At 45.3% G+C, this 17,727-nt stretch overlaps 1 protein-coding gene across 1 annotated transcript in view; it reads left to right on the forward strand.

The window, feature by feature from the left end:
* The first annotated feature begins 218 nt into the window (after positions 1 to 218).
* MSH2 (mutS homolog 2) overlaps positions 219 to 17,727 on the forward strand; it is a 54,173-nt gene continuing 36,664 nt past the window's right edge. Inside the window, exons 1-7 of the mRNA XM_084791528.1 lie at positions 219 to 538; positions 6,190 to 6,344; positions 7,648 to 7,926; positions 9,032 to 9,178; positions 13,920 to 14,069; positions 14,575 to 14,708; positions 17,171 to 17,370. Coding sequence (XP_084647654.1) covers positions 328 to 538; positions 6,190 to 6,344; positions 7,648 to 7,926; positions 9,032 to 9,178; positions 13,920 to 14,069; positions 14,575 to 14,708; positions 17,171 to 17,370 — 1,276 coding nt within the window. The 5' untranslated portion in view covers positions 219 to 327. The remainder of the gene's footprint in view (positions 539 to 6,189; positions 6,345 to 7,647; positions 7,927 to 9,031; positions 9,179 to 13,919; positions 14,070 to 14,574; positions 14,709 to 17,170; positions 17,371 to 17,727) is intronic.

Consider the following 17,727-nt stretch of genomic DNA (forward strand, 5'->3'; position numbering starts at 1 on the left):
GGGCACCAGGCGGAGCGGACCTGAAAGCGCAGCTACTGTAGTTGTTTTAAAGATGCGCGTCTGCAGGTCGCCCTGACTGCAAGTCGGAAGCATGCGCAGTCGCTAGAGCCTGGGAGTACGCGGGAATACTGGGGCCTCCTTCGCTTATGATTGGCTATCGCGGTAGACTCCCACCCACCGAGGCTCAGCGCTGCGTGCTGATTGGGCGAGCCCGCGAGGCCGGACGCGGTTTAGCGGAGAAGGGAGGGGAGGCGGGAAACGACCGTGCGGGCTCTGAGTCGAGCAGTAATCTCCGTAGGGGGAAGCCCTGTGTGGAGACGCTGGGAAATGGCGGTGCAGCCGAAGGAGACGCTGCAGTTGGAGGGCGCGGCCGAGGCGGGCTTCATGCGCTTCTTTGAAGGCATGCCGGAGAAGCCGAGCACCACGGTGCGCCTCTTCGACCGCGGCGACTTTTACATCGCTCACGGCGAGGACGCGCTGCTGGCGGCCCGCGAGGTGTTCAAGACCCAGGGCGTCATCAAGTACATGGGGCCGCCAGGTGAGGGCAGCCGCGGCGCCCGGGACCGGCTGGGGGTGGGGGAGCGTCGGGCAGCTCTGCAGCGCCGGGGCCCGGGGCCGGAATACCCGGGCGCATCCAGCTGGGTCGGCGGAGCTGCTCCCCAGAGCCCGGGGGGCGGGGTGGGGGAGGGCTATTGGTTTGTCTCCCCCACAGCGGCAGAGCTCGCGACAAAACACCTCTTCGTCCAGGCAGCCTCCCGAGTTGATGGGATTGAAGTCATGTGCCACCGTGCTTAGCTCCGAGTCTGTTACAGTCCGCAGCCTAAGAGTGGAGTGGTGGGCACTTGGGAGACTTCTTTTCGTTACTATCATTTTTGCCAGTAAAACTTACTATTTTTTTTAAAGCGTACCGCTTGAGGTGATGACGATGGACCATTTTTTTTTTTTTTTGAAGAGCAGTGTTGCGAAGTGGTCAGGACCAGGGGGCTCTGTTCTAGAGCCGAACTGGCCGGATTTCAGTTGCAGCTCTCCTACTGTTTGTTGTGTGCGCTTGGGCTAGTTGGAAAGCGGTGTTGTTTTCTGCTACCTGGCTCTACTAGCTGCAGAGTGCGTTTGTGGCCTAGGTAGATAGATGACGCCCCCTCCCCGTTGCTTTTTTTTTTTCCCCTTCCCAATTAAAATGGAGTGTGAGCTCTAATTCTTACGCTGTCATATGCAAACGGATGCTACAGACAAAAGATAGCCCTATCTCTTTTTGCCTTGCCAGTGCTGGGTGGATAGCCTGGTGTCACTACACTCAGTTGTATTCGGTTTTGTTGGACAACTATTCCTTACCTTCAGTTAAAGAGTGATACATATACATACAAAATAAATCACGTGTCCATTATTAGTTTCCTGGCCCTTGCCACTAGTTTATTTTCTTTCTCTAGGGATGCAACACGTAAATGAAGTCATACTTTGTTTTTGCTTCAAGGCTTATCTGTGTTATCAGTATATCATTACTTTTGGTTGCTAGTAGCTCTTTGTTTGTGGGGTTTGTTTTGGTATGGTTTTTTGTTGTTGTTGTTGGTTTTTTTGTTTGTTTGTTTTGTTTTTTGAGACAAGGTCTCATTTAGCCTTGGCTGACCTGGGACTTGTTAGGTTTACCAGATTGCCTTCGAACCTCACACCGCCTCTGTCTCCTGGGGCTAAAGGCGCTCACCACCAGGCTCCACTGAGCTGGTGTCTTGAACCTGTACTTTCATTTGCATCTGGACCCATTTTCCCCAAGAGTGCACTGAAAGGTGAGCTTTTGGCGGGGTTTTGGAGGCCATCCCATAGGCCCTGGTAGGTTTTTGCTGATAGTTGCTGATAGTCATATTCCTCTCGAGCCTGCATCTGCTGTCTGTTGACTGACATTTTACCTGCTTAATTGTCATCACATAAGGATCCATTATTATAAAGCCCTGTGCTTAGAGAGAGCCTCCCGAGTGCAAATGCTGGGATTACGTATGCATCACCACAGTACACTGTCTAACCCTGGCACGATTGAGTGCAAGTAAGGGTTACACATTATGCTCTAGAGAGGCTTGTGCGAATTTGAGTATATTTCTTCTGCGAAGAAAAAGATGGGTAATTTTAAATTCTGATCATTTGTTTCACAGCAGAAAAATCCTATTTCCTCCAACTGTTCGCTTTTCAGCAATTTAGAGTATACACAGACAAGCCCTTCAGATGCGTGTCAGCAAGCATGTACTGCCTATTGGCATGTGACACACACACACACACACACACACACACACACACACACACACACACACGTCATCTCCAAAGGATAAGCAGCTAACTTGAGATAAAGGTTCCATGATGTAGCACAGGATGGCCTCTGCCTTCCAACCTGCTGCTTGCTGCCTTGCCTCCCTGGTGTGCACCACCTTGCCTGGGAAGTCGGTCTCTGTGATGCTAGGATTAGCACAGGGGAACCAGCTCACTCTCACTTCTTTAGTCCTTCTTAGAAACCCACTGAACAACTGAGTTCCAGTTAGTAGAAAGACCAAGAAATGTTTCCTTGGGTTCTAGCTAGAGAAGAAGCCAGGCTGTGTTGCACACGCCTTTAATCCCAGCACACGGGCAGGCATCAAAGCCAGCCTTCTCTGTGTAGAGTTTAGGACAGCCAGGGCTACTTAGAGAAACCCTGTCTCAAAAACAAAACAAAAACCCCAAAACCTAACCACAAAGAACAGACGGCCTTGTATATGTGTGAGGGCGTCATGAGGGGGTGAGCCTTACCGCAATGCTTCAGAGAGCCCTGTACTGACCTACCTGTTCTTTTTTTTTTTTTTTTTTTTGAGACAAGAGTTTCTTAGCTGTCCTGCACTCGCTTTGTAGACCAGGCTGGCCTTGAACTCACAGTAATCCACCTGCCTCTGCCTCCTGTGTGCTGGGATTAAAGGCATACACCACCGCACCTGGCTCAGTCTTTGCATTTTACTTTTCAAATTGAGAGCTGTTAGGATTTTCCCCCGATTTTGAGATAGTGTCTTACTTTATAGCCCTGGCTGGCTTTGGAACTTACCATGAGCTCACAGAGATCCTCCTGCCTCTGTCTTCCTAGTATTATAGGACTCGCCAGCAGACTGGCCTCTTAAACATTTATGTCGTTGATTTCATATGTATGTGTTTGGTCTGCATGCCTGTCTGCGCATCATGCCTGGTGCCCAAGGAGGCCAGGAGAAGGCATCAGATTCCGTGGAATTGGAGTTAAAAATAGGTTATAAGTGGCCATGTGGGTGCTGGGAAAAATTGAGTTTTTATTCCAATGGGTGGTGTGTGTGTGTGTGTGTGTGTGTGTGTGTGTGTGTGTGTGTGTGTGTGTATGTGTATGTGTATGTGTTTGTAGTAAAATATGCAGTTTTTAAAAGACTTTATGTATATGGGTATTTTGCTTGCGTACCTGTCTGTGAGGAAATTGGATCCCCCGGAACTGGAGTTACAGATGGTAGCTATCTGTGGGTGCTGGGCCCCTAACCCAGGTCCTCTGAAAGAGCAGCCAGTGCTCTTAACCACCAAGCCATCTCCAAATCTCACCCTTTCACAGTCTTTTTTTTTTTTTAAGATTTATTATTATGTATACAGTGCCTGCATGTACAGCTGCATGCCTGTACAGAGGGCGTCAGATCACATTATAGATGGTTGTGAGCCCCCATGTGGTTACTGGGAATTGAACTCAGGACCTTTGGAAGAGCAGCCAGTGCTCTTAACCTCTGAGCCATCTCTGCAGCCCTCTCCTTTACAGTCTTACTTTATGTGTGTGCACCACTTGTGTGCCTGATGCAAATTTAGAATAAAAAGGGCATCATCGGATCTCCTAGGAATGGAATTGCAGCCAGTTGTGGGCTGTTATATTGGTGCTGGGAACTGAGCCTGCCCAGGTCCTTTGCAAGAGCAGTTAAGTACTCCTAACCTCTGAGCCATCATCTCTTCAGCCCCAGATTTTATTTTATATTATAAAGTGCTTGGTGTGTGTAGATCAGAAGAATTAAGCTTGAAATACTTATTTTCCATCTAAGACAGGGTCTCGTCCTTGGTATTATTTGCGTTTTGGAGGACTAATATTTCATTATTAGAGGCAGTTCTGCACTGTTCATGCTAACAGCTTCCCTGTTCCTGCCCACTAGATTCCAAAGTGTTGCTGCTCCTGTGACACCTTACATGACTTTCCATATTATCACCTGTTCCCCAGAGGAGCAGGGTCATTCGATGAGAAAGTTTGAATGTTTTGTCTGCATGTATGTATATGTGCCATGTGTGTTTGTGGTCTCTGCAAAGGCAGGAATAGGGCATCTGGTCCCCTAAAGCCAGAGCTACAGATGATTGGGAGCCACCATGTGAATGCTGGGAATTGAACGTTGGCCCTCTGCAAGAGCAGCCAGTGTTCTTAGCCACTGAGCCACCTTTTTAGCGTCTGAAAACTCTTGTTTTGTTTTGTTTTGTTTTTTTGAGACAGAATCTCATTGTGTATTGCCCTGCCTGGTCTGGACCTGGACCACAGACCAGCTTGGCCTTTCACTCTGAGGTCTTGCCTGTCTCTGAGTGCTGGAGATGTATGTCACACCCAGCTCCCCGAGGACTCTATGTTGACAGTAGAAATCTAGATTATATATAACCAAAGGTGGGGGTGGGGGGGAGGGAGGGGAAGAGTTGGCAGTTTATTAAAACCTGTGATAAAATTTGATTTTGGAACTTTCTCTTTTCAACACATTGGGAGCCTGAAGTATTTACAGTGTTTCATGGATCATGGCGATGCTGAGGAGATTGACAGTAAATCACTAGACACATCTGCCAGTACATAGGAGCCAGTTACATACTGTAACAGGCGCCACTGATATTAAACTTAGTCATAGGAGTTGTGTGTACGCTATGACTGGTGGAGTTCTGTGTAGGGGACAGTGCTAAAGGGAGACTTGGGTGTATTTGTTCGAACCTTTGAATAGTGAGGCTGTGAATAGATGATGACTAGGTTTTGTTTTGTGTTGCTGAGAATCTCTCCCAGGATGTCAAACATGCTAGAAAAGTGATTTAATGCTGAGCTCAGGGCTGGGGAGATGGCTCAGTGGTTAACATCGCCTCCTGCTCTTCCAAAGATCCCGACTTCAATTTGCAGCAACCACATGGTAGCTTAAAACCATCTATAATGTGATCTGATGCCCTCTCCTGGCCTGCAGGTGTACGTGTAGGCACAACATTGTATATATAATCATAAATAAGTCTTTTTTTTAAATGCTTAAAAAAAAAAAAAAAAAAAAAAAAACAGAATGCTGAGCTCAGTCCCAGCCCTGAGCAATTTGTTTGTTTGTTTGTTTGTTGTTGTTTTGAGACAGGGTTTCTCTGTGTAGCCTTGGCTGTCCTGGACTCACTTTGTAGACCAAGCTGGCCTTGAACTCACAGAGATCCGCCTGCCTCTGCCTCCCGAGTGCTGGGATTAAAGGTGTGCGCCACCATGCCTGGCGTCCTTTGTAAATTTATCTACTTGTTTTGTTTTTGGGTTTCTCTATGTAGCCCTGTCCATTCTGGAACTTGCTCTGTAGTTCAGGCTGGCCTCACAGAGATCTGCCTGCCTCTGCCTCCCAAGTGATGAGATTAAAGGTGTGTGCCAAGCCGGGCGTGGTGGCGCACGCCTTTAATCCCAGCACTCGGGAGGCAGAGGTAGGCGGATCGCTGTGAGTTCGAGGCCAGCCTGGTCTACAAAATGAGTCTGGGACGGCCAAGGCTACACAGAGAGACCCTTTCTCGAAAAATCAAAAAAAAAAAAAAAAAGGCATGTGTCACCATCTCGGCTAATTTATTTTTATTCACTTATTTGTGTAGGTGTACAGGTATACAGGTGTGCAGGAATCGGGTCTTTCCTTCCATCCTGAGGGACCCAGGGATTTAACTTGGTGCAAAGTGCCTTTGATTTATCTTGACAACCCCGTGTTGATTTGTTTTGAGACAGTATCTTGCTCTTGAGACAGTTCCTCCTGATCTCAAGTGGTCCCCTGCCTCAGATCTCCAAGCAGCTAGACCTGTAGCTACTCTCCACTGCTCCCAGCTTGTAGTGGCTGTTCAGTCAACAGCTTATTGAAACGTTGAATTGCTGAGAGAATATAAGGTTGGGTTAATCTGTGAGGCGCGCAAATCCTCTTTAATATGTAATTTTATTGTTTATTTTAGGGACAAAGACGCTGCAGTATGTTGTGCTTAGTAAGATGAATTTTGAATCTTTTGTGAAAGATCTTCTTTTGGTTCGGCAGTATAGAGTTGAAGTTTATAAGAATAAAGCTGGAAATAAGGCGTCTAAGGAGAATGATTGGTACTTGGCATATAAGGTAATTACCTTTCTTTTGAATGTTTGTTTTAGAAAGTAAAAAGTTCAGGTGCATGTTTTACCATATAAACTAGATTGTGATAGCAAAATGCTTTGAGAAGTTTTATTTATTTATTTGGTTTTTTGAGACAGAGTTTCTCTGTGTAATAGCCCTGGCTGTCCTGGAACTCACTTTGTAGACCAGGCTGGTCTTGAACTCAGAGATCCACCTGCCTCTGCCTCCCAAGTGCTGGGATTAAAAGCGTAGGCCACCACTGCCTGGCTGTAGTGTTGGTTTTTATTTTAATTAGTTAATTAATTAATTAATTAATTTGTTTTTTCAAGACAAGGTTTCTCTGTGTAACACCCCTGGCTGTACTGGACTCACTTTGTAGACCAGGCTGGCCTCAAACTCAGAGATCCGCCTGCCTCTGCCTCCCGAGTACTGGGGCTAAAGGTGTGCGCCACCACGCCCAGCTGGTTTTTATTATTTTTGTTTTTTGTCTTTTTTTGGTTTTTCGAAATGGTTTCTCTGTGTAGCCTTGGCTGTCCTGGAACTTGCTGTGTAGACCAGGCTAACTTCAAACTCACAGAGATCCGCCTGCCTCTACCTCCCGGGTGCTGGCATTAAAGACAGCAGTGCCGCTACCGCCCGGCAGCAGGATGAATTTTATAGGTGTGCCCAAGGGTTACAAAATCATGGTGACGCGTGCCTATAATTGTAGCACTCAGGAAGCTAAGGTAGGACGATGTCGATATTCCCAGGCCGGGTTAAAGGGAAGTCTGTCTCCAGACACACTGGCAACTTCAAAAGGAAGGGAGGGTCTTTATAGCACAAGCAGTAATAATTAAAAAAAAAAACTTTTTAATTTATTTATTATTATGTATACAGTGCTCTGCCTGCATTTATACCTGCCAGCCAGAAGAGGGCATTAGATCACATTATAGATGGTTGTGAGCCACCATGTGGTTGCTGGGAATTGAATTCAGGACCTCTGGAAGAACAGTCAGTGTTTGTTTGTTTGTTTGTTTATGTTTTTCGAGACAGGGTTTCTCTGTGTAGCCTTGGCTGTCCTGGACTCACTTTTGTAGACCAGGCTGGCCTCACAGCGATCTGCCTGTCTCTGCCTCCTGACTGCTGAGATTAAAGGCGTGCGCCACCACACCCGGCTCAGTCAGTGCTCTTAACCTCTGAGCCTAGCCCTTGAAAATATATTGACTGGTGTGTGTTTGGAAATATAAAATTTCAAGTTTGGATGAGTATTCACTAGCAAAAATTTAAATATGTTCAATATTTCTTAAAAATTGTTTTTCCTTTTGCTTAGGCTTCTCCTGGCAATCTTTCTCAGTTTGAAGACATCCTGTTTGGTAACAATGATATGTCAGCTTCCATTGGCATTGTGGGGGTTAAAATGGCCACGGTTGATGGTCAGAGACAGGTTGGAGTTGGCTATGTGGACTCCGTGCAGAGGAAGCTAGGGCTGTGTGAGTTCCCTGATAACGATCAGCTCTCCAATCTCGAGGCTCTTCTGATTCAGATCGGACCAAAGGAATGTGTTTTACCTGGAGGAGAGACTTCTGGAGACATGGGGAAACTGAGGCAGGTAAGGGACTCCAATCTAGGACCGTCTTTAATTAACACCCCTTCTCCCATATGTACTTGGACCTAGGACCTCTAGCCTGCTAGGCAAGTATTCTACCACTGAGCTCTGGTTCCAGCTGATGACACTTCATTTATGGGGGAAAATAATTAGTGGTTGTTTTTTGAGACAGAGTTATTCGGTGTAGCCTTGGACTCACTTTGTAGATCAGGCTGGCCTCGAACTCACAGAGATCCTCCTGCCTCTGCCTCTTGAGTGCTGGATTAAAGCTCTTCACTACCACACTCAGCTAAAAGTTTGAGTGTTTTGCCCACATGTGCATCACAGCAATGCCTGGTGTCCATGGACGTCAGGAAGCATTGGATGTCTTGGAATTAAAGTTACAGATGGTTGTGAGCCACCATATGGGTACTAGAAATTAAACCTTGGTCCTCTGGAAGAGTAGCCAGTGCTCTTAACCACTGAACTATTTCCCCAATGGAGGCAGATTTATTTTTTCTTTTAAAAATTTATTTATTTATTTCATGTATGAGAGCTCTATTTGCATCACTTGCCTGCCAGAAGAGGCATTAGATCACATTTTGGATGGTTGTGAGCCACCATGTGGTTTCTGGGAATTGAACTCAGAACCTTTGGAAGAGCAGACAGTGCTCTTAACTACAGAGCCGTCCCTCCAGCTCCTGCCCCCAGCCGATATGTTTTGGTTTTTGTTTTTCTTAAAGACAAGGTACCCTTGGTTGGCCTTGCCTTGCTCACAGAGATCCACCTGCCTCTGTCTCCCAAGTGCTGGCAGGTTTTATTTTCTTACCCCTTTAATGTTGAATAAAAATTCATAGTTCTTTTTGTTTGTTTAAAAGAATGTCAGGCCTCACTGTGTAGCTGCGGCTAGCCTGGAATTCTCTGAGAATTCAGAGATGCAACCAGCCTACTTCTGGCTCCTGAGTCAGTTCTTAGGTGGAAAATACACTCATTCCTAAGGACTTGTGTAGTGAACAGAATCTGATGTAGAGTAAGTCTTCTAAGCTGTCGGCACTTTGTCTTTGTTAATGTTAGGAATTTGTTTTCCTTGTTTATTTCCTTGAGTAATTTGAAATGTTCCCTGGAACAGGTTGTTCAGAGAGGAGGGATTCTGATCACAGAAAGAAAGAGAGCAGACTTCTCCACTAAAGACGTGTATCAGGATCTCAACCGACTGTTGAAAGGCAAAAAAGGCGAGCAGCTAAATAGTGCTGTCTTACCAGAGATGGAGAATCAGGTACGTGGGTTACAAATGTGTGCTTAAATCATAAGAGTGAGGTTGTAAAAGGCTAATTCAGTCACTTTTTAAAAATTGCATTTAGTTAGGCGTGGTGGTGCACACCTTGACTCCCAGCACTCTGGGAGGCAGTGGCAGGCAGACAGCTGTGAGTTCGAGGCCAGCCTGGTCTACAAAGCGAGTCCAGGACAGCCAAGGCTACACAGAGAAATCCTGTGTCAAACAACAACAACAAAAACAGAATTTTGGACTCATTTGCATTTATTTAGTGTGTATATGTGTGCACACGTTCATGTACACATGTCACAGCATGCATATAGAAGTCAGGGAACAGCTTTTTTTCTTTTACTAATTTTTATTTATTTTTATGTATATGAGTACACTGAGTTGGATCCTATTACAGATGATTGTGAGCCACCATGTGGTTGATGGGAATTGAACTCAGGACCTCTAGAAGAGCAGTCGGTGCTCTCAACCATTGAGCCTCGCTCCAGCCCCTTAGGGAACAACTTTGAGGAGTCAGTTTTCTCCCGTAACCGATGTTGTCGTACAAGCATAGCCGCACAGCCACTCAGACTGCAGGCTCAGTCAGCTACGGCTGGTTCATTGAGTGAACTCACACCGCACACAAGGCCGATTGCAGTCAGGGCCACAGAAAGGACTCAGGAGCCTTAACTGTGACATCGACCTGTTCCCAAGGGTCAGTTTATAAAGGCAAAAACCACAATAGCTCGTACGGGGTGGCGGGTGGTAACAGGGCGGCCCACTGTGACTCAGGTTATTTTGCTAACTAGGCAAGCAGTTCTAGCCGGCCTCTGGCAGCTGGGGCCAGCTTATGGTTGGGGTGTTTGTGGGCAAACAGGCCATAGAGTTTCTCATCACACAAAATGGTTTATAGCCAGCCTGGCCTTGTACAGAGATTCTTTTACGTCAGCAGCGAGCTGAGATGATGTAGCTGGTGGGCTTGAAGCTGAGTTGAAAAGTTTAAAATATTGGAGCTTAATTTTACCGTATAAGCAAAATGGAAGCTGAATATGAAAATGGCTACAGCTATGTGAAAGACAGGCCTCAGCTCCCTATGAATCCAGGGGATCAAATCCAGGCTTGACAGCAGGTGCTTTTATTGCTAAGCCATCTTGTTGGCCCACACTATCTTGAAGCCTAAACTGTGTATCTGTAATATTAGATATTTTATGTACAATAAAGTTTATTGGGAAACTTAAGACAATGACTAGAAAAGTTTAAAGATTGCCATGCTGTCTTATATTTAAAGATTTATTTTTATTTCTAATTTATGTGTATTGTGCTGCCCTCGGAGGATGAGAGATGTGGGATTCCTTAGAGCAGGAGCCACAGGTGGATTTAAGCCACCTTCTGTGGGTTCTGGGAACCCAGCTTGGATTCTCTGGAAGACAGTACAGACTCACAGCTGCTCAGCTATTTCTCCAGCCCCAATAGTCATATTTTCGTGGCTCATACTGTGGAGTTTATATGTGGAAGGGGCCTGATATTTACATGTGAGCCTGGTAGGTCAGCCTGTAATCCCACATGTGTGCCTGATAGGTCAGCCTGTAATCCCACATGTGTGCCTGATGATAGGTCAGCCTGTAATCCCACATGTGAGGCTGATAGGTCAGCCTGTAATCCCACATGTGACCCTGATAGGTCAGCCTGTAATCCCACATGTGTGCCTGATAGGTCAGCCTGTAATCCCACATGTGTGCCTGATAGGTCAGCCTGTAATCCCACATGTGTGCCTGATAGGTCAGCCTGTAATCCCAGCAGCTGCGGGGCACATCAGAATCACAAGGCCATCCTTGTAACCTTGCAAATTTGACGCTAGCCTGGGTGATGTGAGACCCTGTTTCCAGAAAAAGAAGGAAAGAGTTGTCATATGAGAAAGAACTTGATTACTGTCACTTAATTAGGGGCGTAGCATTATGTTGCCTGTCTCAGCCTTGTACTATACCAAATCCAGGGGTCTTTCCTAAATTACTTAATGTTTTTGAGAAACAATTTAATATTTTGTTAAATAAGGATAAATGTGTCTGCCTTGTTATTGGAGTTTAGCAAGTAATAAGACTGAAAATGTCTTTACTTTTTTAAAAAAAGATTTATTTATTATTTACACAGTATTCTGCCTGAGTGTGTACCTGCACACCAGAAGAGGGCACCAGATCTCACTGTAGATGGTTGTGAGCCACCATGTGGCTGCTGGGAATTGAACTCAGGAAGAACAGGCAGTGCTTTTAACCTCCGAGCCATCTCTCCAGATGCCCCCCCCCCTTTTTGTTAGGTTATGTTTTGTTGTTTTGTTTTATTTTTATTTTTTATTTTGTTTTTTGAGAAAGGGTTTCTCTTTCTCTTTGAGAAAGGTGTAGCCTTGGCTGTCCTGGACTCACTTTGTAGACCAAGCTGGCCGCAGACTCACAGTGATCCACCTGCCTCTGCCTCTGCCTCCCGAGTGCTAGGATTAAAGGCATGCCCCACCATGCTCGACTTCTTTTTCCCCCAAATGAGAAGATAAACCTGTGTGGCCAGGAGATGGGAACATTCTCAAATATATAGGGAGTTGGAGGATGTTCTTGGCTAAATGAAATGACCCCAGAAAGGCAAATAAAAGCTGATAAGGATGAGTGAAAAAAAATCCCAGGGGTAGAAAACTTTCTTCCTAGCTGAAAATATAAAGAAGCTTGTAGAGATTCAGGTTTTTTATTTTTTGTTGTTTGTTTTTTGAGACTGGGTTTCTCTGTGTAGCCTTGGCTGTCCTGGAACTCACTCTGTAGTCCAGGCTGGCCTCAAACCCACAGAGGTCCCCTTGCCTCTGGAATTATGTTCACTACCACCTCGTGGCCTCAACTTTTTTTTTTTTTTTTTTTGAGACAAGGTTTTACTATATAACTCTGCCTGGTGAGAAACATGCTGTAACCCAGGCTGGCCTTAAACACACACAGATTTAGCTGTCTCCTGAGTGCTGGGATTAAAGGCACGTGTCTTCTGTTTGTCAGTTAATAATTTCTTTTCTTTTTTTTTTTTTTTAGTTAATAATTTCTTATGGCTAGGTATTGTGGCTTCTGTAATCGGCAAACTTAGCTGAGGCAGGAGAATTGCTGATCAGAACAAATGTGGACCAGAGTGTCTTTCTGTCTCATAATCAAGACAAAGAATGTCAGTGTGTGCCTCCTGGTGATGTAATGGGAGGTCCTTTGGGCAATCTTGTATGTTAAATTAGTTTGACACAGGCGATTAGAATATTGTCATCTGTAAGGAAAAATAGGTATATTAATGTGAACCAATGTGTTTAGTTTGAAACAGGGTTTCATTTACACCAGGTTGGCCTTGAGTTGCTGGCATAGACTTTGAGCTCTGTATTCTGAATCCTAGGTTTATAGGTATAGGCTGCCATGGCTGGCTCATCAAACATATTTTACATATTATTTTGTGTGTGTGATTGCTTTGACATGAAAGTGGAGGTCAGAAGACACCTGTCCTTAAACTGTGGGCGCCACAGATGAACTCAGTTCATCAGGCCTGTGCTACAGGCAGGAATGCATAGCCAATAAAACATCTCAAGTGTATTTTAAATCAGTATTTGTCATTATTTGATGTCTTGAACTTCTTATTGTTTTAATTCATTATTATTATTTTATATTAATAATAGAGAATATAGATTATTTATTTGAGGCAGGGTTTCTCTGTGTATCTCTGGCGGTCTTGGAAATCACTCTGTAGACCAGGCTGGCCTCAGACCTATCTGCCTTTGCCTCCTGAGTACTCCGATATAAGGCATGTGACTACCAGGCTCAACCTAATTATTCTTTTTTTTCCCCCTGAAACAGGGTTTCTCTGTGTAGCCTTGGCCACCCTGGACTCACTTTGTAAACCAGACTGGCCTCGAACTCGCAGAGATCCACCAGCCTCTTCCTCCCTGAGTGCTGGGATTACAGGTGTACACCACCATGCCCAGCAGGTTTCCACTTTTTTTTTTTTTTTTTTTTTTTTTTTTTTTTTTTTTGGTTTTTTTCGAGTCAGGGTCTCTTTGTAGCCTTGGCTGTTCTGGACTCACTTTGTAGACCAGGCTGGCCTCGAACTCACAGCGATCCGCCCAACTCTGCCTCCCGAGTGCTGGGATTAAAGGCGTGCGCCACCACGCCCGGCAGGTTTCCACTTTTTTGAGACAGAATATCAGTATATATCCCAGCCTGGCCTGGAACTCACTATAGTCCAAGCTGGCTTTGAACTCACAGATCCCCTGCCTTCTCGTGTGCCACTCTTCTTGTAAGTTTCACTTTAAATATGTACATAGATGTATGTATTAATTACTATGTGGACATGTGTGAGGTCATGAGGGTGCTCTAGTACATGTGTGAGGTCCGGACAACTTTCTGGAGCTCTCCTTCTCCTGTGCATCGAGGGATCAGAGCTTGGGGAGCACCTGACAGACACACAAACACACACACACACACACACACACACACACACACACACACACACACACACACACACACACCCGTGGCCATCTCACCAGCTCAGGAGACAGGTTGCACCTTGTGTTGTACATTTGCCCACACTTGCTTCTTCCTCCAGGCCGGCTTCGCTCCTCCTTTCCCTGCATTGGTCTCCGATGTACTAGAATTCCTGGCCCACGATTCCATGCCCAGTCGATTGTACCTTACTTTCATTTGTATTTCTAGTATCTGCTCTTGGTGATGGGGAATCTTATTTTAAATTTTATCTGTAGGTTGCGGTTTCATCATTGGCTGCAGTAATCAAGTTTCTAGAACTGTTATCAGATGATTCAAACTTTGGGCAGTTTGAGCTGACTACCTTTGACTTCAGCCAGTACATGAGACTGGACATGGCCGCAGTTAGAGCCCTCAACCTTTTCCAGGTAAGAGATGGTGCGGGTGGGAATACTGATTAAAAAGGTTCCTAAATCATGGTTATTTAAGGGATTAGTGTTTTGTAACATTGTTATAGTTAGAATGGGTAAGTAGTTTTACTTGTATTTCATTTTTCCAGCCTCACAATATGCAGACTTGTCTTAGCTTTTTGGATAATTTCATATGTTCATAGTAGTGCTTTAGGTTCTGTTTTTGAGTTTGTTTTAAAAACTGCAGTAATTGGGGGAGGAGGGGAGGAGGAAACTTTGGGCAGGATATAAAAACCACAGTAATTATAAAGTAGTTTGGCTGAGGGCAAAATGTGCATCTGTAAATCTAGGAAACAGGCTGAAATGTGGTTTTAGCTTAGAGAAAATTTATGTGACCAGCTCTCAGCTAATATTTGGAGAGTAATGTTCATTCTTGTTCCCCAAATTGTACTTCAATGGCTATGAAGTCTTTGCTAACGAGTGTTTTTCTGTTTGTTTGTTTACTTATCTGTGTGTGTCCTAGGGCTCTGTTGAGGACAGCACTGGCTCTCAGTCTCTGGCTGCATTACTGAATAAATGCAGAACTGCTCAAGGACAAAGATTGGTGAACCAGTGGATTAAGCAGCCCCTCCTGGACAGGAGCAGGCTAGAGGAGAGGTACAGCGCCACTGTGTGCTTTCCCGCCGCGGAGCACGTGCTCGGCTCTGGATGCCAGTGCCACTCACTCTGACACAGTTTCATACTCTTCTGTGTTTTGTTTTGGAGTTGTGGTTGACCTTGAACTCAATATTTAGCTGAGGATGAGTTTGAACTTAAAAACCTTTTTGTTATGTGTATGGTGTGTGTCTGTGAGAGAAGGGACAGGGAGGAGAGGGAAAGAGCTAGTTCTTAGAGGTGGGGACCATAAATTCCCCTTCCTTCTTCATGTAGGTTCCAGGGACCAGACAAAATAGACAGTTTTCTCAGTGCAGGCCTTCTTCTGTTAGGGTTTTATCTAAAACCCCGAAGGGACCTAATCCTTTATCTAAAACCAGGAACCTCTGGGCAAGGCGGCCAGTGATGGATGGCTTGAGGCCATGGGGAAGCTGTGCTCTGCACCCTGGGAAACTGGCTCTTTCCCTGCGGAAGGGCATTCAGTCTGGCAGTCTGCTGTCCCTCTGTGCAGCGTTGCTTGGCTAATATCCTGCTGACTGCAGTCCACGGCGTGAGAGTTTCCTTCTGGCTCTTTTCCCTTGGGTGGTAGAATGCCTTTCAAAACGGGGGTTCTCTGTGTAGCCCTGGCCATCCTAGAACTCTGCTCCTTAGATCATGGTGGCCGTGAACTCAGAGAGATCTGCCTCTGCCTCCTGAGTGCTGGATTAAAGGGCTGTGGTGCTTCCGCCTGGCGATGCTGTACCTACTAAGCTTGTTTGACATAAGCCATCAGTTTGTGCCTTGTGCCTCCTGGTCCCAATTTTGCTATCTTCATGTTCTCATCCCAGGACCCTGTCACTGAAGAATTATATCTTAGTGTTGTATGTACGTCATGCGTGCACATGATGCCTGAGGACATCAGAAGGGGGCATTGGATCCCCTAAATCTGGTTATAAGCAGCGTGAGCTTGCTGTGTGGGCACTGGGAACCAAAAAAGCTGCTTTGTCTGGAAGAGTAGCCAGTGCTTTTGACCACTAAGTCACCTCCCCAGCCCCCAAGGATGTTGGTTTTAAAAACTAAATGTGGCTCAGTGGCTAAAGACGGTTGCCTCCAAGCCTGATAACTTAGTTTGTCTGAGGGACCCACATGGTAGAGGGAGAAGGCTGACTCTTGAACTTTGTCCTCTGACTTCTATGTGTGTGCTTGGTTACATCTATGTGCACACAGAAATAGATGTGATAATTTTTTTTAAAAGATTTATTTATTTATTTTTATACAGTGCTCTGCCTGCATGAGCACCGGCAGGCCAGAAGAGGTTATCAGATCATGTTATAGATGGCTGTGAGTCACCATGTGGTTGCTAGGAATTGAACTCAGGACCTCTTGGAAGAGCAGTCAGTGCCCTTAATCTCTGAGCCATCTCTCCAGCCCCAGATGTGATAATTTTTAAAAATACCAGATGTTAAAAAAACAAAAACAAAAAACCCAGATGTTTTACAATTAATTTGCAAAGAGTCTGGTTGGAATTTTAAGGATTAACTGACTCAAAAAAAAAAAATCTTGCATTCCACTTAAATTGTGAGTTAATACTGTATCAAATTTTGTGCAGCTGAGAAATTGAATTTAATATGACTGATGGGTATACTGGTACTCTGTTAGTGCCAAAAGTATCTTTGATGTATCTAAAATTGTGATTTTAAAATGGCATTGTCAAGGAAACAGTTTTTTTTTCACCATGTCTGTTATCTAGAAATGTAAACTGACACTGTAATTACTTTTGAAGGGGGTTTACTGAGTAGGCTTGTGAAACTAGCAATTTATTAGGCTTTTCAGGATGTCTGGGCAAGCTGAAGAAGGAGCAGTGTGGGCTGCTTTGTGCTGGTGTGGTTCATGTTTTGAGGCAGGGTGTTGTGGAGCCTGGGTCGGCCTCACTCGCAGCCTTAACTCCTTCCTGTTCCTCCTGCCTCCGTCTCCCAGGCGCTGGCGTCACAAGCATGGCGTACTGTGCCTGTCTCTTGTAACTAGGTTTATACAAGACCAGTCTCTATAGACAGGGTTTCTCTGTGTATCTCTGGCTGTCCTGGAACTCACTGTGTAGACCAGGCTGACTTTGAGCTCAGAGATCTACCTGCCTCTGCCTTCTGAGTGCTGGGGTTAAAGGCGTGTACCACCACTGCCCGGCTTTTCTCTTATTATAAAGCTGACTTTTCCTCTTTTAGCTAAAACCACGGTGATGGTGGCCACATGTGATGTGACTCCAGCACTGAAGGGACTGAGGCAGTCAGGGTAGTGACTAGAGAGTCTCTTTCCAAGGTGTGTGTGTATGTGTGTGTGTGTGTGTGTGTGTGTGTGTGTGTGTGTGTGTGTGAGAGTCACACTCCTGTGGAAGTCAGCGGACAGCTTGGAGTTAGTTCCCTCCTAGCATGTGGATGGCAAGTGCTTACCCATTAAGCCATCTTACCATTTACTCTAATTTTTTTTTTCAGATTAAATTTAGTGGAAGCTTTTGTAGAAGATTCAGAGTTGAGGCAGACTTTACAGGAAGATTTGCTTCGACGATTTCCAGATCTTAACCGACTTGCCAAGAAATTTCAGAGACAAGCAGCAAATTTACAAGATTGTTACCGACTGTATCAGGGTGTGAACCAGCTCCCTAACGTCATCCAGGCTCTGGAGAAATACCAAGGTAACGACAGCTTTGCTTTACCCAACTCCTGTTTTACTTCACTCTCACATGCAAATGTGCTGTTCGTATAAAAGTTAGGCCAAAGCCAGGCTCAGTGACACACGCCTGTAATCCCAGTACTCAGGGAGGCAGAGGCAGGTGGATCTCTGTGAGTTCAAGGCCACCCTGGTCTACAAAGTGAGTCCAGGACAGCCAAGGTTACACAGAGGAACCCTGTCTCTAAAAATCAAGAAAAAAAAAATTAGGTCTACTACCTGTCTCTGATGCTGATAGGCTCGTATTGAGCTGCACTTTATGGCAGAAGAAAGACGTCTTAAGGAAACTTGGACGTTTTGTGTGCGTATGTATTGCAGTACT

This window comes from Acomys minous (assembly GCF_964271855.1).
Source record: "Acomys minous genome assembly, chromosome: 8".
Lineage (NCBI taxonomy): Eukaryota > Metazoa > Chordata > Mammalia > Rodentia > Muridae > Acomys > Acomys minous.